Source organism: Equus caballus, chromosome 17 (assembly GCF_041296265.1).
Source record: "Equus caballus isolate H_3958 breed thoroughbred chromosome 17, TB-T2T, whole genome shotgun sequence".
Classification (NCBI taxonomy): domain Eukaryota; kingdom Metazoa; phylum Chordata; class Mammalia; order Perissodactyla; family Equidae; genus Equus; species Equus caballus.
The window spans coordinates 91,703,966-91,718,584 of NC_091700.1; the positions used below are offsets into that span (position 1 = coordinate 91,703,966).

Here is a 14,619-nt window from a genome sequence, read left to right on the forward strand (position 1 = left end):
GTTGAGTTGTAAGAGTTTTTATATATTTTGGCTAAAAGTCTTTTATCAGATATATATTTTGCAAATATTTTCTTCCAGTGTGTTTCTTAATGATGTCTTTTGAAGGACAAAAGTTTATTTTTCTCCCCAAATCCCCCCAGTACCTAGTTGTATATTGCAGTTGTGGGTCCTTCTAATTGTGGCATGTGGGATGCCGCCTCAGCATGGCCTCATGAGGGGTGCCATGTCCACACCCAGGATTCTAACCCATGAAACCCCAGCCCCAGAAGTGGAGCGCACAAACTTAACTGCTTGGCCATGGGGCCGGCCCCGAAGGGCAAAAGTTTTCAATTTTGATAAGGTCCAGTTTAACTTTCTTTTTCATTTATGGGTTGTGTTACTGGTGTCTTTATCTAAGATATCTTTGTCTAGCCCAAAGTAACACATTTTATCCTATGATTTTTCTAGAATTGTAACAGTATTTAAACACTCTTTAGGTGTATGATCCATTTCAGTTTAACTGTCACATATGGTAGGAAGGAAGGTTCAAGCTTCGTTGTCTTGTATATGGATAATCAGTTGTTGTAGCACACTGGTTTAAAAGACTGTACTTTCCCCCATTGAATCACCTTGGCTCCTTTGTCAAAAATCAATAGAGCACACATGCGTGGGCTGATTTCTGAACTCTCTTCTATTCCATTGACCTCTCTGTCCATCCTTATGCTGGTATCAGCTGATGTGATTACTGAGCTTTACACTAACCGGTGTTTTCTACATTGACTTGTCTTTCCCGCCCTTGCTCACCAGAGACAGAGAAGCAGCAGCACATAGAATTGGGTGGAATAATCAGGAATCACCAGGTGAACATCAGAGCTTGCCACACAGTATCTGGATATGAAAGATATCCTGCTCTTCCCACAACTTTTCTTCTGCTTTTAGGGACCTGATCTTGTAAGTTCCATATCCTAAGGGAGGGCATTGTGAAAGGCATGTTTATTTTCTTTCTCTTTGCTTAAGAGAAGGAAATTAAAGCATTTGTCTTGGCCAAGAACTTTATTTTTTTTGGTGGGGGTAGGGGTCACAATAATTTCCTCTGCTTATTTTTTCAAGTATTAGTTTCAAAATCAGGGAAGTACTTTTACCATATAGACTTTGCTGTTAGTTGATGAACACATTATTTATCATAAAAGAAAGAAGAAATTTTCATCTCTATCCAGAGAGATTGAAGACTGTTTAAAAACATTGATCACTAAATAAATACCCTAGAGACTCAAATTCTAATATGCAGTAACAATAAAGGAGAATATAGAGGCAGCTAAATCTTTGGAATTGTATCTAGAATGCTTATTTGGCCTTTAAATTCATAGATACTTATGTTAATTGGTTTACAGTTGGCTTTAAAGTTTAAGAAATACCAGGGACGGGTCCCATGGCCAAGTGGTTAAGTGTATGCACTCCTCTTCAGCAGCCCAGGGTTTCACCGGTTTCAATCCTGGGCACGGACATGGCACCGCTCATTAGGCCGTGCTGAGGCGGCGTCCCACATGCCGCAACCAGAGGCTCTCACAACTGGAATATAGAAGAACAAAGAAAGAAGAAAACAAAGAAGAAGGTTGGCAACAGATGTTAGCTCAGGTGCCAATCTTTAAAAAAAAAAAAAAATGAGACCATCTAAACATAAATTGTACAGGGAAACACCTGGCCTTCCCTCCTGTGTGTCTCCTTTAAAAAAAAAAGAAAGAAATACCAATGTGTGTGTGTATTAAGAAATACCAATGTGTATTAGTATTAGCAACTAATACTAATTGTTTTCTCAATCACTGCATCTTTAAAATACCTCTGATTTCTTGTAGAGCAAATCTTCCCACCAGGTTCGTCTTCAAGAATGCCTTGACTCTTCTTAGACTGTTGGTCTTTATATAATTTTAGAATCAGTTTGACACGATCCACAAGAAAGATTACATGAAACTGCACGTGATCTATTGATCAATTTGGAAAAAACTGGCAACTTGATAATGTCTTCCGGTGCACAAGCTTGGGGTGTCTCTCTATTTACTTGTTATCTTTAATTTGTCTCAATGCGGCTATACATTTTTGTAGAGTTCTTGTATATCTTTTGTTAGATTTATCCTAAGTATTTAATATTGCTATTGTAAGTGATATCGTTACTTAAATTTCATTTTCTAACTATCTATAGTTCGAATTCATAAAACCATTGAGCTTTATATATTGACATTTGGCAGCCTTGCTGAACTCTTAAAAATTCCAATAGTTCCATTGTAGATTATTCCCAGTTTCAGGAGTCAGCAAACTATGGCCTCCAGGTCAAATCAATCCATAGCCTGTTTCTACAGGGTCCACAAGCTAAGAATGGTTCTTGCAGTTTTATAAATCATTGTAAAAAAAAAAAAAAATTCTGCACAAACAGTATGTAGCCTGTAAAGCCTAAAGTATTTGTCATCTGGCCCTTTCAAGAGAAAGTTTGCTGGCCTGTCTTACGTAAACGACAGTCGTATCATCCAGGAACAGTGTTGCTTTTATTCCTTCCATTCTGAATTTGCAGGTTTTATTTCTTTCCCTTCCTTTACAACATTGACTAAAATCTCTAGTAAAATGTGGAGAAATGGCATTAGCTGGAACTTTTAATTCTTCCCCTGTCTCAAAGGAGAAGCCTTTAACATTTTATAATTATGATGTTTGTTTTACATTGTTTTGTAGCCTTCCTTTATGAGAACAAACAAAAAGTCCATTCTTTCCTACTTTTCCAAGAATTTTAATTATAGATCAGTTATTAAAAAAAAAAGCAGACAATCCAGAAATCTAACTTGAAGTGGTCCTAGACAACTGACACAAAAGGAGAGTATTTGTAGAGTAACTTCTCCTAAGAAGTTCCTAAGACAACATCCATTTCCTCATTCCAGCCCTGTTTTGGTATTTTTCACTTTTAATCAATGTTAAGCCTGTAACTGTTTCCTGTCACTCAGTATTCTCTCCCTTTGCTACAGTTAAAATGCATATAAGCAGCTTCTTCAAATTAAGGCACAAGGACACTGTCAAGCTCAGTTTCCAACATCATGTGACAAAAGTATATTGACAAGTTTAAAACCGTGATCTACAGCAGAAATAACAAGGGGAAACCCACTTGTGTATTAATTTATTCTTGTCAAATTTATTAAACTTTTGGAAGCCAACAAAGCTACTTTCCTGTTTTCATGTTATTCTTTCCGAATGTTTAGATGAACCAGATAATCTTAAATAGGTTAGTCTGGAAAGCGGCTGTGATACTGAGTTATATCTATTCTAGGCATATGAGTTATTTTTATGCACTATCTTCTCAATCTTATAAAAGAAGTCTTTTATTAACAATACAATTTCTAACACTGCTCAAAAGACACACTAATGTTTTGAGAGACATTTGTTTAATTTAGTCCCATCTTAGTGTTCCTTTAAAAAGTTTGACTGATGCCTCTGGAAATTCGGCCAAGAGTGTTGTATCAAAAACTTGCTTGAATTTATCTAAAAATTCATAATCGGTGCTGAATCTGAACTTGTTTGCCCAAAGCAACACCGTCCCTGGCTGACAAAGGTACACCATGGTGGTGAGCAGCTTGTCCAGGAAGTAATGGTGGTAGACCACGTCAGAGGCCAGAATGTAATCGTAATAAAAACTTGACTTGGGGAAGTTTTGTTCCAAGCCCTCTCCCCACACCAGTTCTTTCACTTCAGGCAGATGTGCTGTACATTTTAGTGTGTTCTTTAAAAGATTGTATTGAAGGTTTCCTAGGACATCGGGCAAATCCGTTGCTGTGACTTGAGCTCCTAAGAGAGAAAGAGAAAAATTGTAATTACCTAGAAACATTTGGGCAGCCACAGTGGACATACACTCTCAGGGAGAAACACAGAAATAGAACTGGGCTTCTCAGCCTTGGCTATTGACAAATGGGCTGGACATCTTTGACATAATTCTGGCTGGATAATTCTTTCTCGTGGGGAGCCCTGCCCTGTGCACTGCAAGATGTGTGGCAGCCAACACTGTAAGTTAAACAGCGGTGCAATGTTGGGAGATTTCTGGATAATTAGCTAAACATACTAAGATTCCTAGCATTATTATATTAATAATTCATAATGTTCTTCCTTCTAAAATTGTATTTGTTTGAAGATTTTGTTTTTCTCTTATATGAAGCGTTCAGCACCCAGTTCTTTCCACAAAGGATAATCCATTTTGCATGACTTTCCCCGCTGCCTAACATCGTTAAATTAATTCTTAGGCCTTTTAAAGCTAGTGACTAGGGTTCACAAAGTAGATCAGCGTATTTCCAGATTGGTTTTAAGAGAAGAACTGTAAGAGTGTAGGCAGAAGTATGCCAGCTTTATACCCACTTCTTGCCCAGTAGCCCAGGAACTCACAACCTGCATTTGGGGTATAAATCTGTCTTCATCTTATATTAACACACTTATTTTCTTTAAAATCTTAGTTGCAGCCCAAAGCAGGACATAATAGAACATAGTGTCTACAACAGGGATTCAGGGGTCACAGCTCCAGAACTTCAGCTTCATCACACGGGGATCAGTGGACTGAGCAAGTTCCTTAACCTCTCTAAGATGCGATTATCTCATTTCTGGGATAACAGCTTAGGGGGACATTTGGGGGAGATTCAGTGAATGAAATCCTGGCCAGGCACCTAAACCAGAGCCAGTCATACAGTAAGCACTCACTGTCATTGTTGTCACAGTAAAGGTCTTTTGAAACAAGGTCAGGAAGAAACAAACACACAAACCTAAAATACTGGCCACAATGGAAACAAGGCCTGGTCCAGCACCAATTTCAAGTATTTTAGCATCTTGGAGATTCAGTTCCTCTGTGTGTTCCTCCAAATACTGACACAGAGCCGTTGCCTAAAAAACATTTGCAGTTGTCACCTGGGCATTGGAACATTGGAAACCAGGAGATCCCCTTCCCCACCCCGAGTTAAATTCTAAAAGACATCTTATTGATAGTGTCAGTTTATTGAGGGGTTCGTAAGAATCAAAATATACATTCAATGCCATATTCTGACCTCTGGAATATGAATGTTACAATATGCATCAAAGGAACTGGAGAAACAGATTTGTTAAATTGCCTATATCAGAAGACTCTGGGTCAATCTCCAGAAATAGGAAGATCAGCTGAGCTCTTACAAATCTGTGAAAGGAAGCCTAAAGAACAGCAACTTCTTCCTCTGGTTTATTCATGTCAGGCCTCCACCTGCTTTAAGAATGTTGCTGCATAGATTTCTTCAACACCTGCCTCCTGACTCCTTTATCAAAACCCAGGCTGGTTAGGGCTTTGACTTAGCGCTCAGAACAGTGCTTCTCAAACTTCGGTGCACGCACAGATCCTCCGGGGCCTGGTTAAAGAGGCACATCCTCGTGCAGTAGGGCTGGGGGCTCAAGACTGCATTTCCAACGAGCCACCAGGTAATGTCAATGCTGCTGGCCTGTGGACCACTCTTTGAGTATTAGCAGAGAGATGTTAAAAAACATATTATATGTGAATAAGTTAAGGTAGCTTTTTATACAGAAAATCAAATGTCCCTTTCCTTCTTTATTCGTTCTCTTCTGCCTCCACCTTCTTAACCTTTTTAGAAGAGATAAAGGATATGCAATTTGCACTGATTCATGAGGTGTTCACTTTTATGCCAACAGGGTAGCAGTTAGCGATGTCATGGATCCGAGGGCCTGGGGGAAGTCGTGCACGAGGAAATTATTTGAGTTGGGAATGTGAACACTGAGATGGAAAAACAAATCGAACTCTCTAGATTGTGTACACTTTTAGCCTGCATCTTCCTACAGATGCTCAGGACTCGTTATGACCCCACTTTCTATTTTGAGCCTGGCTGCAGAGGGGGGCAGCCAGGATTATTTGAGACATGCTGCTCTCATGATGGCCGGTGGCAGGATCCGGAGCAAACTAACCCCATAGGTCACTCCCTCTCATCCTCCTCTGTTCATACTGAGCAGTCACACGCCAAGACCAGCATGACATGGTCATCTCTCCTCTCAAGGGACTCAGTGTGGGTGGGGCAAGGGGCCTGTAAACTGATTCTAAACTGCACGACAGTGGGGGACAGGGAGGTAAGAGGCCTGCAGGAGGCACCACCGGGTACTCAGGGGAAGCCCAGTGACAGGTGGCGTGCATGTTGAAGGACGAGTGAGCACACACAAGGAGGGGGCGACACACCAGGCAAGGGGCAGCAGGTGAGACAGCAGTAAAGTGCTGCCCGCTGCAAGGGGCGGGACGGGAGGTTGTGAGGAAAGGAGTCTATTGGTTCTTGAGGAGCAAGGATAATTATTTCCTCTGTGGGGGTTTCAGTATTAGGAAGAGTGTCACCTGGGCCCATCGAGAGGACATATGCTTTGAGGGCTTTTCTGAAGAGACCCCCAGGCTTCCTCCCTCACTGCTGGCAGAGACCAGCCCACCCAATGCTCTCTGCAAAGTCCCCGCCCGCTCCTCAGGCCTCGCAGCAAACTCCTCAAAGTGACTCTCTCACAGCATGAAGTCACACAGGAAAAGTGTGTCCTCCCACTTTACATAACCCCTTTTTTTGCAGCTTTCAGGAAACTGAGGTCCCAAGAGAGGCCAGGGTTTGGTGCATGAAAGCCTGAGGCCTTATTAAAAATGAAACAGGCCGGTGGACCACTGCTCTTTCTCCGTGCCTGATCTCTGATACCCCTGCTATAGTGGTCCATTTGCCAGACATACTATAATAGGAAGCTGTGGAGTCGTTTGGTGGTTTTCAAACTTGTTGTTAAGCTAAAGAAAAGCCTTTGTTTGAAGGAAATCAAACTTATATGCATAATGCGCAGAAATCAAGCTTCCTTAGTTAGGGGGAGAAGAGGGTAGAGCACTAAGAGCCTGGAGCCCTTTGTCCCTCCCTCCCCTCTCCCCCCTCCTTCTTCTCCCCTCTCACTTGCCCCCAGTACCCCAGATGGCTGCGAGGAAGCACCACGGAACCTGTAATCATGATGTCTCAGTGTGCGGTCCCTTGACGGCAGGTCTGCATTGCCTGGGAGCATGCAAGAAATGCAGACGCACAGGCCCCCAGCCCTGCTGAATCTGAACCTGCATTTTAACATGAACCCAAAATGATTCACATCCATGCTAACAATTCATATGAATTCAATTCATTCATATGACTTCAATTCAATTTCATAATGTTTCATATGAACTTTCATCTTGCTTCCTGATATATTCAAGTTTATTTTAATGTAAAAAATAATGTTTCAAGAAACATAGCATAGAGGAAAGGAATGCTTCTGAGAGACATGCTGCGTTTTTGTGGAGCCTGAGCACACCACCCAATCCTCTAGGGGCTGAGAATTGCCCGTCAGTTGGAGAAGCACAGAATGCAAAAGCACTTGGCAAATCATCCAGGGCAACACAGATGAACGAAATTGTTATTATGGTCCCCAGAAATCCTGACATCCCAAATGTAACGGTTTTCTCACCCCTGGCCACACCACCGCTCCGTAACTCTCTATCGATTCTTGAATGACAATCTTCTTGCCTGCAAACAGATAGTGCTCCTGAGTGTAGCTGGCATAATCAGTAGGAACAAATTTCTGGAGACTCTGAAGAGATGGTTCTATCTTGTTAGACTCTGTGGGGCAGAGAAAGTAGGTTCCATGATTTGTTGATCCAGTGTGAGTGTACACGAGGTACAAATGGCAGGAGGGGAACAGGTTGAGCAATCTTCCCACAAAAAGGGGATAATGCCAGCAAATGGGCACAAAACTGAATGATATGGGGTGACAGGGACGTGGATTCAGATGTGACATTTTTACAATATGATGAAATACCAAAGGCTGCCCTGGGTCCTTTCCTGTGTTTAGGAGAGGATGGGCGAGGAGTGGCTCCATCCTACCCTCTGTTTTGACGACAGGGGGAAGATAGCTTATTAGCCGAATGGCACGAATGAGCTGTCTGGAGAAGGAAGACCTAGGCAAACATGAACCTGCCTATTTTTAGGTCTTGAAGTGAAGTAACATTCCCACATGTTGGCTGGAGCATGCTCCTTAAACCCTTCCTACAACTGCTCCTCAAAAGGTACAGGTCACCCAAAGAAGAGCCAGCTCCACAGTCCTGGGGGAGGTTGTCAGATGAGCTCTGGGTATTAAGTTACTATTGCTTTAAATACTCCTTTACACTCATGACCCACTCTTGCAGCTCTCAAATATCATATAAAATGAGAGGAAAAGAGTGCCTGATCAGGGCTGACATCACAGAAGCACAAGTTCTTGAAGGCTTTGCAGAGTGTTTCAGAGTGAAAAGAACAGGGAGTAAAAATGTCAGGAATGAAGGTGCTGAGCAGGCACACTTAGGGGCCGTCAGCAGGAGAGGAGAAGCTGTTGGTACCAGTGGGGAGAAGGAATTAGCAGCGAGGAGCTTGTGGGGGAAACCTGCTTGAAACCTGCTGTTGTTGCCTGAGATACGCCCAGGACATTTTTAACCATGGGTGGAATGTGGGCTTTGGAAAATAGCAGAAAGGAGCAGTCAGTTAACGTTTGAGGTGCTCTCACCAGAAACACGTATACACTTAAGTTGGGAGAGGAGGAGGCAGGGGTGGAGGGCAGGAATACAGGGTGAAGGGTAGCGGGCCTTTGAAGAAACCTAATCAAGAGTGCAATGCACCCCTCCGAGGCAGGTCCGACAGGCCGGTTCAGTAGCACTGATTTCCACGTGCACCAGAGCAGTTCTGTGCTGTGCCCTGCAAACCTTTTAGAAGAAGTTCACAGTGAAAAAGCACAGAAGTTTGGAGTAAGCATTTAGAAATGCTTACAACAGGGGCCGGCCCAGTGGCCGAGTGATTAAGTTCACGCGCTCTGCTGCAGGCAGCCCAGTGTTTCGTCAGTTCGAATCCTGGGCGCAGACATGGCACTGCTCATTAAGCCATGCTGAGGTGGCATCCCACATGCCACAACTAGAAGGACCCACAACGAAGAATATACAACTATGTACTGGGGGACTTTGGGGAGAAAAAGGAAAAAAAAAATAAAATCTTTTAAAAAAAAAAAAGAAATGTTTATAATAATTTGGCCATGTCTTTTGAATCTAATTACAAAGAAACGTGTCTTGTCTTTTGTATGTATTTTCATTTTGTTTTTCTAGAAATTCATTTTACAAAAAAGTGTCAAAACAGTCTTTGACCACAGCGTGAGCAAAGGGACTGGTTTGTAAACTCGCATGACGGATGTCCACAGCTCTTCAGAGCACTGCTCTGGGCCCCAGGTTCCGATTTAGTGTATTCCACCCCGGAAGGAGAATTCCCTGCCCTAACCAGAAGGGTGAGCTCCAGAGATCTGGGTCTTCACTGAACTTGCAAGAATCTGCCACTAAATAGTGGCCCATTCAGCCCTAGACACTGTCCTTTCCTGTCACGTGTCCTGGTGGGGGCTGTGGGGGGGCTGCAGGGGAGGGAAGAAGACCTGTGGCCCTGGCCTACTCTTATTATGGGAAACCACTGACATCTAACAATGCGAACCCAATATTTATGAATGACCCAGCTTCCCCCACAGGACTGAGTACCAGTGGTTGACTCTGAATTCTGTTTCGGAGACAATAAGAAGGCAAAGGAACGGACCTCCACATGCCCGTAAATGTTTAAGAACCAGTTTGGGGTGAGGAGAAGCTGCACTGATTCGTAGGGTTTGACGATTACCCTGGTGTAAATACTCCCACTGTGGCGATTTCAAACCACCCACGGGACGTCACTGGGGAAAGATGCGCAGCAGCACACCATCACGTGGTGTTTCTGCCACACGGATACAATGGACGTCAATAGCCTCAATAGCATAGATTATAGTAAAATGATTCACGATGAGTCGTATTTATTACTTGCATTTTGTCCTATACTTTTGCCTTTTATATAATCTATTTAAATCTAAGTATATATAACTTAAATGTCAGTAAGGGCCATTTTTAACAACCAGCTCACAAAATTCCTGAAATTGAGGAGCTGGTACAGACTGGTCGGTACCAGGAGTCGGTACAGGGCTTCTCTCCTTTCCTCTGAGGCTTTCCTCACTGCAGTAGGTGACTCAGAGCAGCCAGACCATCAGGGACTCGTGCCAACTCCTGCAGCCTTTCCTCCCCCCACCCTCACGATGACCCAGACTGTTCCTCCTTCCCTCCTCCCACGTATCACCAACTGGGGACTTATTTTTCTCTTGGGACTGTAGGAAATGTCAATGGACTGATTTTGAATGGCTCATTTCACAGGGAAATAAACCAACAAATAATAAGCTGACGGTTATACTTCCCCAATCAACAATGTAAAGAAACATGGGCATATATTCTCCTATAAGACCCTTTACATTCTACTAAGATACAGAAATTTATGTTTATTGTGCATTAAATATTTTCATTTATTGTATATATGCTAGCCTGATAGTTTTAGAGAGATCAGATTTTAGAGGTAGGTAGAGTTGCGTTTTTGCGTAAAAAGTTTAGTAAAAATAAGTAACATCTTAGTAGTGTTGGAACCAAATTTTACCATGTTAAATGATTGTAGGAGTTTCAAATGCTCTATCTTGGACTTTATGACAGCATTTGTTATGTCTATTATCTATTTACTACTGAGTCCCTGTCCAGAAAGGCAGCCTTAAGGGTTACACTGTCTTAATGAGAAGCTACACTTCGATTTACAAGGATCCACTGTATGGCGTTGGGCTAGGAATAAATTTTAGAAAAAAGCAGAAATGAATCTAGATTTTGTTTCTTTTTAAAAGTTTTTGTTACACAAAATATAAAAATCTGAGATTTACACACAAGATAAAACAAATTTGTGGACTTTGATAAGTAAATAATAAAAAATAGGATTACTTCTAATGCTATGCTTATGCTTGTATAAAGGCATTTTTCTACCACGCTTCATTATTGGAAAAATCTAGAGTTAAAAGGAAATGGAAATTCTTGTCACTGAAGCCCACCGGAAAATGCCGTCACCAGGAAAAGAGGTGCTGAGGTGAGGAAGAAGGAGATTACCTCCTGGGGGTCCGCCGGTGCCATCTTCGTGGAGCGCCCCCTCCTCCTTCGCCTCTAACCAGCCATCTGGGGTGCTCGGTCCTTCGTTCAGGTGCCCGGGCTGCTGCTCGGAGCTCAGACACACATCCATAATTGGAGCCGGCTGGAGAGGAGAGAACTGCACAAGACCGAGGTGCTCAGCCCAGGCTGTCTGAATCTCCCGGAAGGCTCTAAAAGGTGCAGCTTATCGCTTTAGCATCTGCTGAGCCGAAAAGAACACCTGCTTTTCAGCTTAGTTCCCTGGGCGAGCAAAGCGGCCACCCGAGGAGCTGCCATCCTGGTTTTGCAGAGCAAAGTGGAGGGAGACCATCAGACATGACCAAACCTGTGCTGTGCATGAAGAAATGCAAAAACAGAGCAATGGTAGCCGGAGGACAGGCACTACGTGGCTGAGCTCTAAAATGTATTGCCAATAGCATCTGGAACTAAATCTTAAAATCTGGTCCAGCAGTAAGTACCATTGCGAGTACCTTGTGGATTGAGGGGTTAAAGACATCATGGATGAGAAGCTGGGATTTGGACCAACATAGGGCTGCTCCCCTTTCATCTGAGGCTTTATCGCAAGACAGTAGAAAGCGCTGGGGGCTGAGAGCCAGGAGCCTGATTTGGCTCCCTACGCTAACACTTGGCAACTCGCTTAATCCCCTCCGAGCCATTTCCTCATCAGCAAAAAGGGGATAATAATATCCGCTAACCCCCAGGGCAAGAAACAGAAGAGCGAAAGTGATTCGTCCAGCACAGGAAAACTCTACCTGTTTCACAAAAGGCGACCTGGCTGTTGGGATCATTGATCTGCATCAAAATAGTAACACCTGCTCTGACCACAGGACCCATCGGGTTTTTGCCAAGGACCGTTCTAGCGCCTTAAGGGTATTGATTCATCTAGTCCTTACAACAAACCCCGTGAAGTGGACACTATTATTGTGCCACTCTCAGATGAGAGAAATTCAGGCACAGAGAGGTTAAAAAGCAGCCCTAGAGCTGGCCAGTGGGAGAGATGGGGTCAGACCCAGGAGCTCCAGCTGCACAATCTACCTTCTTAACCACGAGGCTGGACACAGCTTGAGATGCCTTCCGTCAGCCTTGGGTTTCCTGCCCTAGTTTGCCCTGAAAATACTCATAATCCTTAGCTGTCAATGACGTTTTCTAGTCTTTTTTACAAAATGTAATTGATTTTCCTTATTTCCGTGTACCCTCCTGAGTTTATTCTCCACATGCAGCGTCGCCTCATCTTATTGTTTCAGCCCACTGAGGATAGTAGCTAAACACATCAGCCACGCCACTACTAGCCAGCTGACCTAAAAACCAACACGAAATCCAGCCACTGGGCGTTGACTCACTCCACCGAGCAAACGGACAAGACTCAAGGAAGAGTGCCAGCCCCACAGCCAACACAATCCCATTCCGCACCTGGAGAGGTTGTGTGTCCCTCACATTAATGTGCCACAGGACTTCAAACAAATGCCTTTGCTGTGAAAGTAAGTTAGCATTTTCACTGGCTCTGGAATCAAGTAGTCAAATATTTACTCCAATTCTCCAACTCATCAACCAGCCAAGCATGCTCTACCTGTCTGTGCTTTGCAGGAGAAGTTTTTCTCTTGTAGATAATTACTTGCACCTTCCTACAACTCCAGGAAGTTAATTGTTCCCGCTAATACACAACAGACTGGTTGTTTATGAAGACGCAGAGCATCTTCAGTGCAGAAGGCTCAGAGCTGTGATGTGGGCCGGCACTTGAATCTTGAATCTTGGCTCTGCCATGTACAATCTTTGTTGCGAAGGTAGATAATGGTGAGACCTGCCTCACATGGTGGGTGTAGGAATTGAGAAGTAATCTACACAAAGCCTCTCACACATGCAGTCTCAACCACCATCATCTCAAGAAGCTAGAGATATTCTGCACTACAGCACTCTGCAGGACTTCCATCCAGCACCACTCTGCACATTAAATTTAAGACGTTTCTTCATTTTGCCCGCAAGGAAAGAATCATTTTCAGTCAAACATCAGGTGGCACTTTCCCTCCTGAAATGAATTGCCTCCCTCCCCCACCATTATAGTTGACATGAGAAAGTAACATTTTCCCAAAGACAGCTGTGCATTGAAAAGCAACCTAGAAAATAACTACAGTAATCTACCTAGTGTTCATCATTAGTTGCACACATCATGTGTTATATAGCTTATGTCAGTATTTACTAAAGAATTGGGGAGTTTTTAAAATGACTCCTTGTTAGTAACCTCAAAATAATATTGAACTGTTAGTTTAAATATATCTTTACCTTATGTAGCGGAAGAGATTGAGATTTCTGTGCACACTTTAATCCCCAATGTTTTATATAGATCTGCACCTGAAAGGATTAGCATTTTATGAACAAAAGCCAGCCAGTGGGAGTCCAAGTTATTTAGGGTAGCATTATCCACCAGTATTCAGACACATTACTTTGCTGGTATTTCCTCTCTCTTTCTCTCTTTCTCTCTTTCTCAATTCTCAATTTTCTCTCTCTCTCTCTTACATACACAAACACAATCCTTGCAACGTGAAATGGAATCACCCTCAAAAGATTCAGAAAATTACTCCAGCAGAACAGAGGCTGTCCTCTATGGTATCCAGTTGCTGTGATGTAGTTTAAAATGTAGATTTATATTTCACTTTCAAAAGAAGTAGGAGTTGGATAGTTGGCGTTTTGTATGGACCTGCAGACTTTGTGCTCATTAGCCAAACTCCTGTGGCTGAAGAAAGGGGCGTGGCAGCTGTGGGCTCTGCCCTAAAGTCTGCTTCTAGCAGCAGAAATCACGGAAGACTGCCAAGAGGAGGACAAGAGAACGGCTACCCACCAGAAGGGGCGTGAGTCAGAGGCTTCAAGTCGGATAAGGGGTGTTTAGTTGGGGCAGCCGTGATTAGGAAATCAGAAAAACTCTTCTAAGAAAAAAGCAAGTCATTGTCATTTATGTAATTGAAAAAAGACAGAGTTAAAAAGGGAGGAGGGAAATCATGTGCTTATTTGGGGAGCCTAGAAACCCTTCAAATAGAACATAAGGCGTGTAAATTGAGCCTTAGGTAAATGGGAATTAAACAATTAGTCACATTTATGAGGGACTCTGTTTAACCAGTGGACTGAACCAATGGTGGTTTAGTTTGAGTAGATGTAAGAGCCTATTTTCATTTTTTTACCCAACTTGGGTACTTTCTTCTCTGCTGTCACTTTTTTTTGCTTTACGCCTGTCTCTTTTAAATCAGGATCTTCATCCGAATGTGCGGTGGTCCCATGACTATTAGGTCTTCTTTCCCACTCTCTTCAATGAAGGGAGGTGACCTGGAGTCTTTCCCAAGTCTGTCATTGTCATGCTTTCTCATTCCCCAAGTGGTCCAGTTCTGTGATTGTGTCCTGCGAGTCTGTAACTTATTTCCACCAGATGTCATCATCCTTATAGGGAATAGCAAAAAGATAGTCATTACAGTTTTATAAATAACTTTTGAAAACCAATTGCAATGTATATGAATGTATATATGTATATTTACACACACACAGTATTCATTCTACAAGCTTTAAAATGAAGAAAAGGACAAAAAAAGAAAAAA

General features: G+C 42.8%; 1 protein-coding gene across 2 annotated transcripts; it reads right to left on the reverse strand.

Moving 5' to 3' along the window:
- Positions 1 to 3,116: 3,116 nt before the first annotated feature.
- On the reverse strand, positions 3,117 to 13,352 carry METTL21C (methyltransferase 21C, AARS1 lysine). 2 transcript variants are annotated; one of them, XM_070240458.1, is made up of 5 exons: positions 13,319 to 13,352; positions 11,003 to 11,159; positions 7,468 to 7,619; positions 4,758 to 4,875; positions 3,117 to 3,798 (listed from the first exon to the last, which is right to left on the reverse strand). In XM_070240458.1, the coding sequence occupies exons 2-5, from the start codon at positions 11,130 to 11,132 to the stop codon at positions 3,404 to 3,406; spliced, it is 795 nt and encodes a 264-aa protein (XP_070096559.1). In that variant the 5' UTR covers positions 11,133 to 11,159; positions 13,319 to 13,352; the 3' UTR covers positions 3,117 to 3,403. The 2 variants fall into 2 exon arrangements, with proteins under 2 accessions (XP_070096559.1, XP_005601382.1); XM_005601325.3 differs by lacking the exon at positions 13,319 to 13,352 and adding an exon at positions 11,512 to 11,626.
- Between the last annotated feature and the right edge of the window lie 1,267 nt (positions 13,353 to 14,619).

What these genes read in the sequence shown, in the direction of transcription:
- METTL21C (XM_070240458.1), bottom strand. Translation starts at nt 11,132, where the DNA reads ATGGATGTGTGTCTGAGCTCCGAGCAGCAGCCCGGGCACCTGAACGAA. An exon ending in CACCGGCGGACCCCCAGGAG is followed by an intron (nt 7,620 to 11,002) that starts GTAATCTCCTTC and finishes TCTGCCCCACAG; the next exon opens with AGTCTAACAAGATAGAACCA. An exon ending in CATTGTGGCCAGTATTTTAG is followed by an intron (nt 3,799 to 4,757) that starts GTTTGTGTGTTT and finishes TTTCTCTCTTAG; the next exon opens with GAGCTCAAGTCACAGCAACG.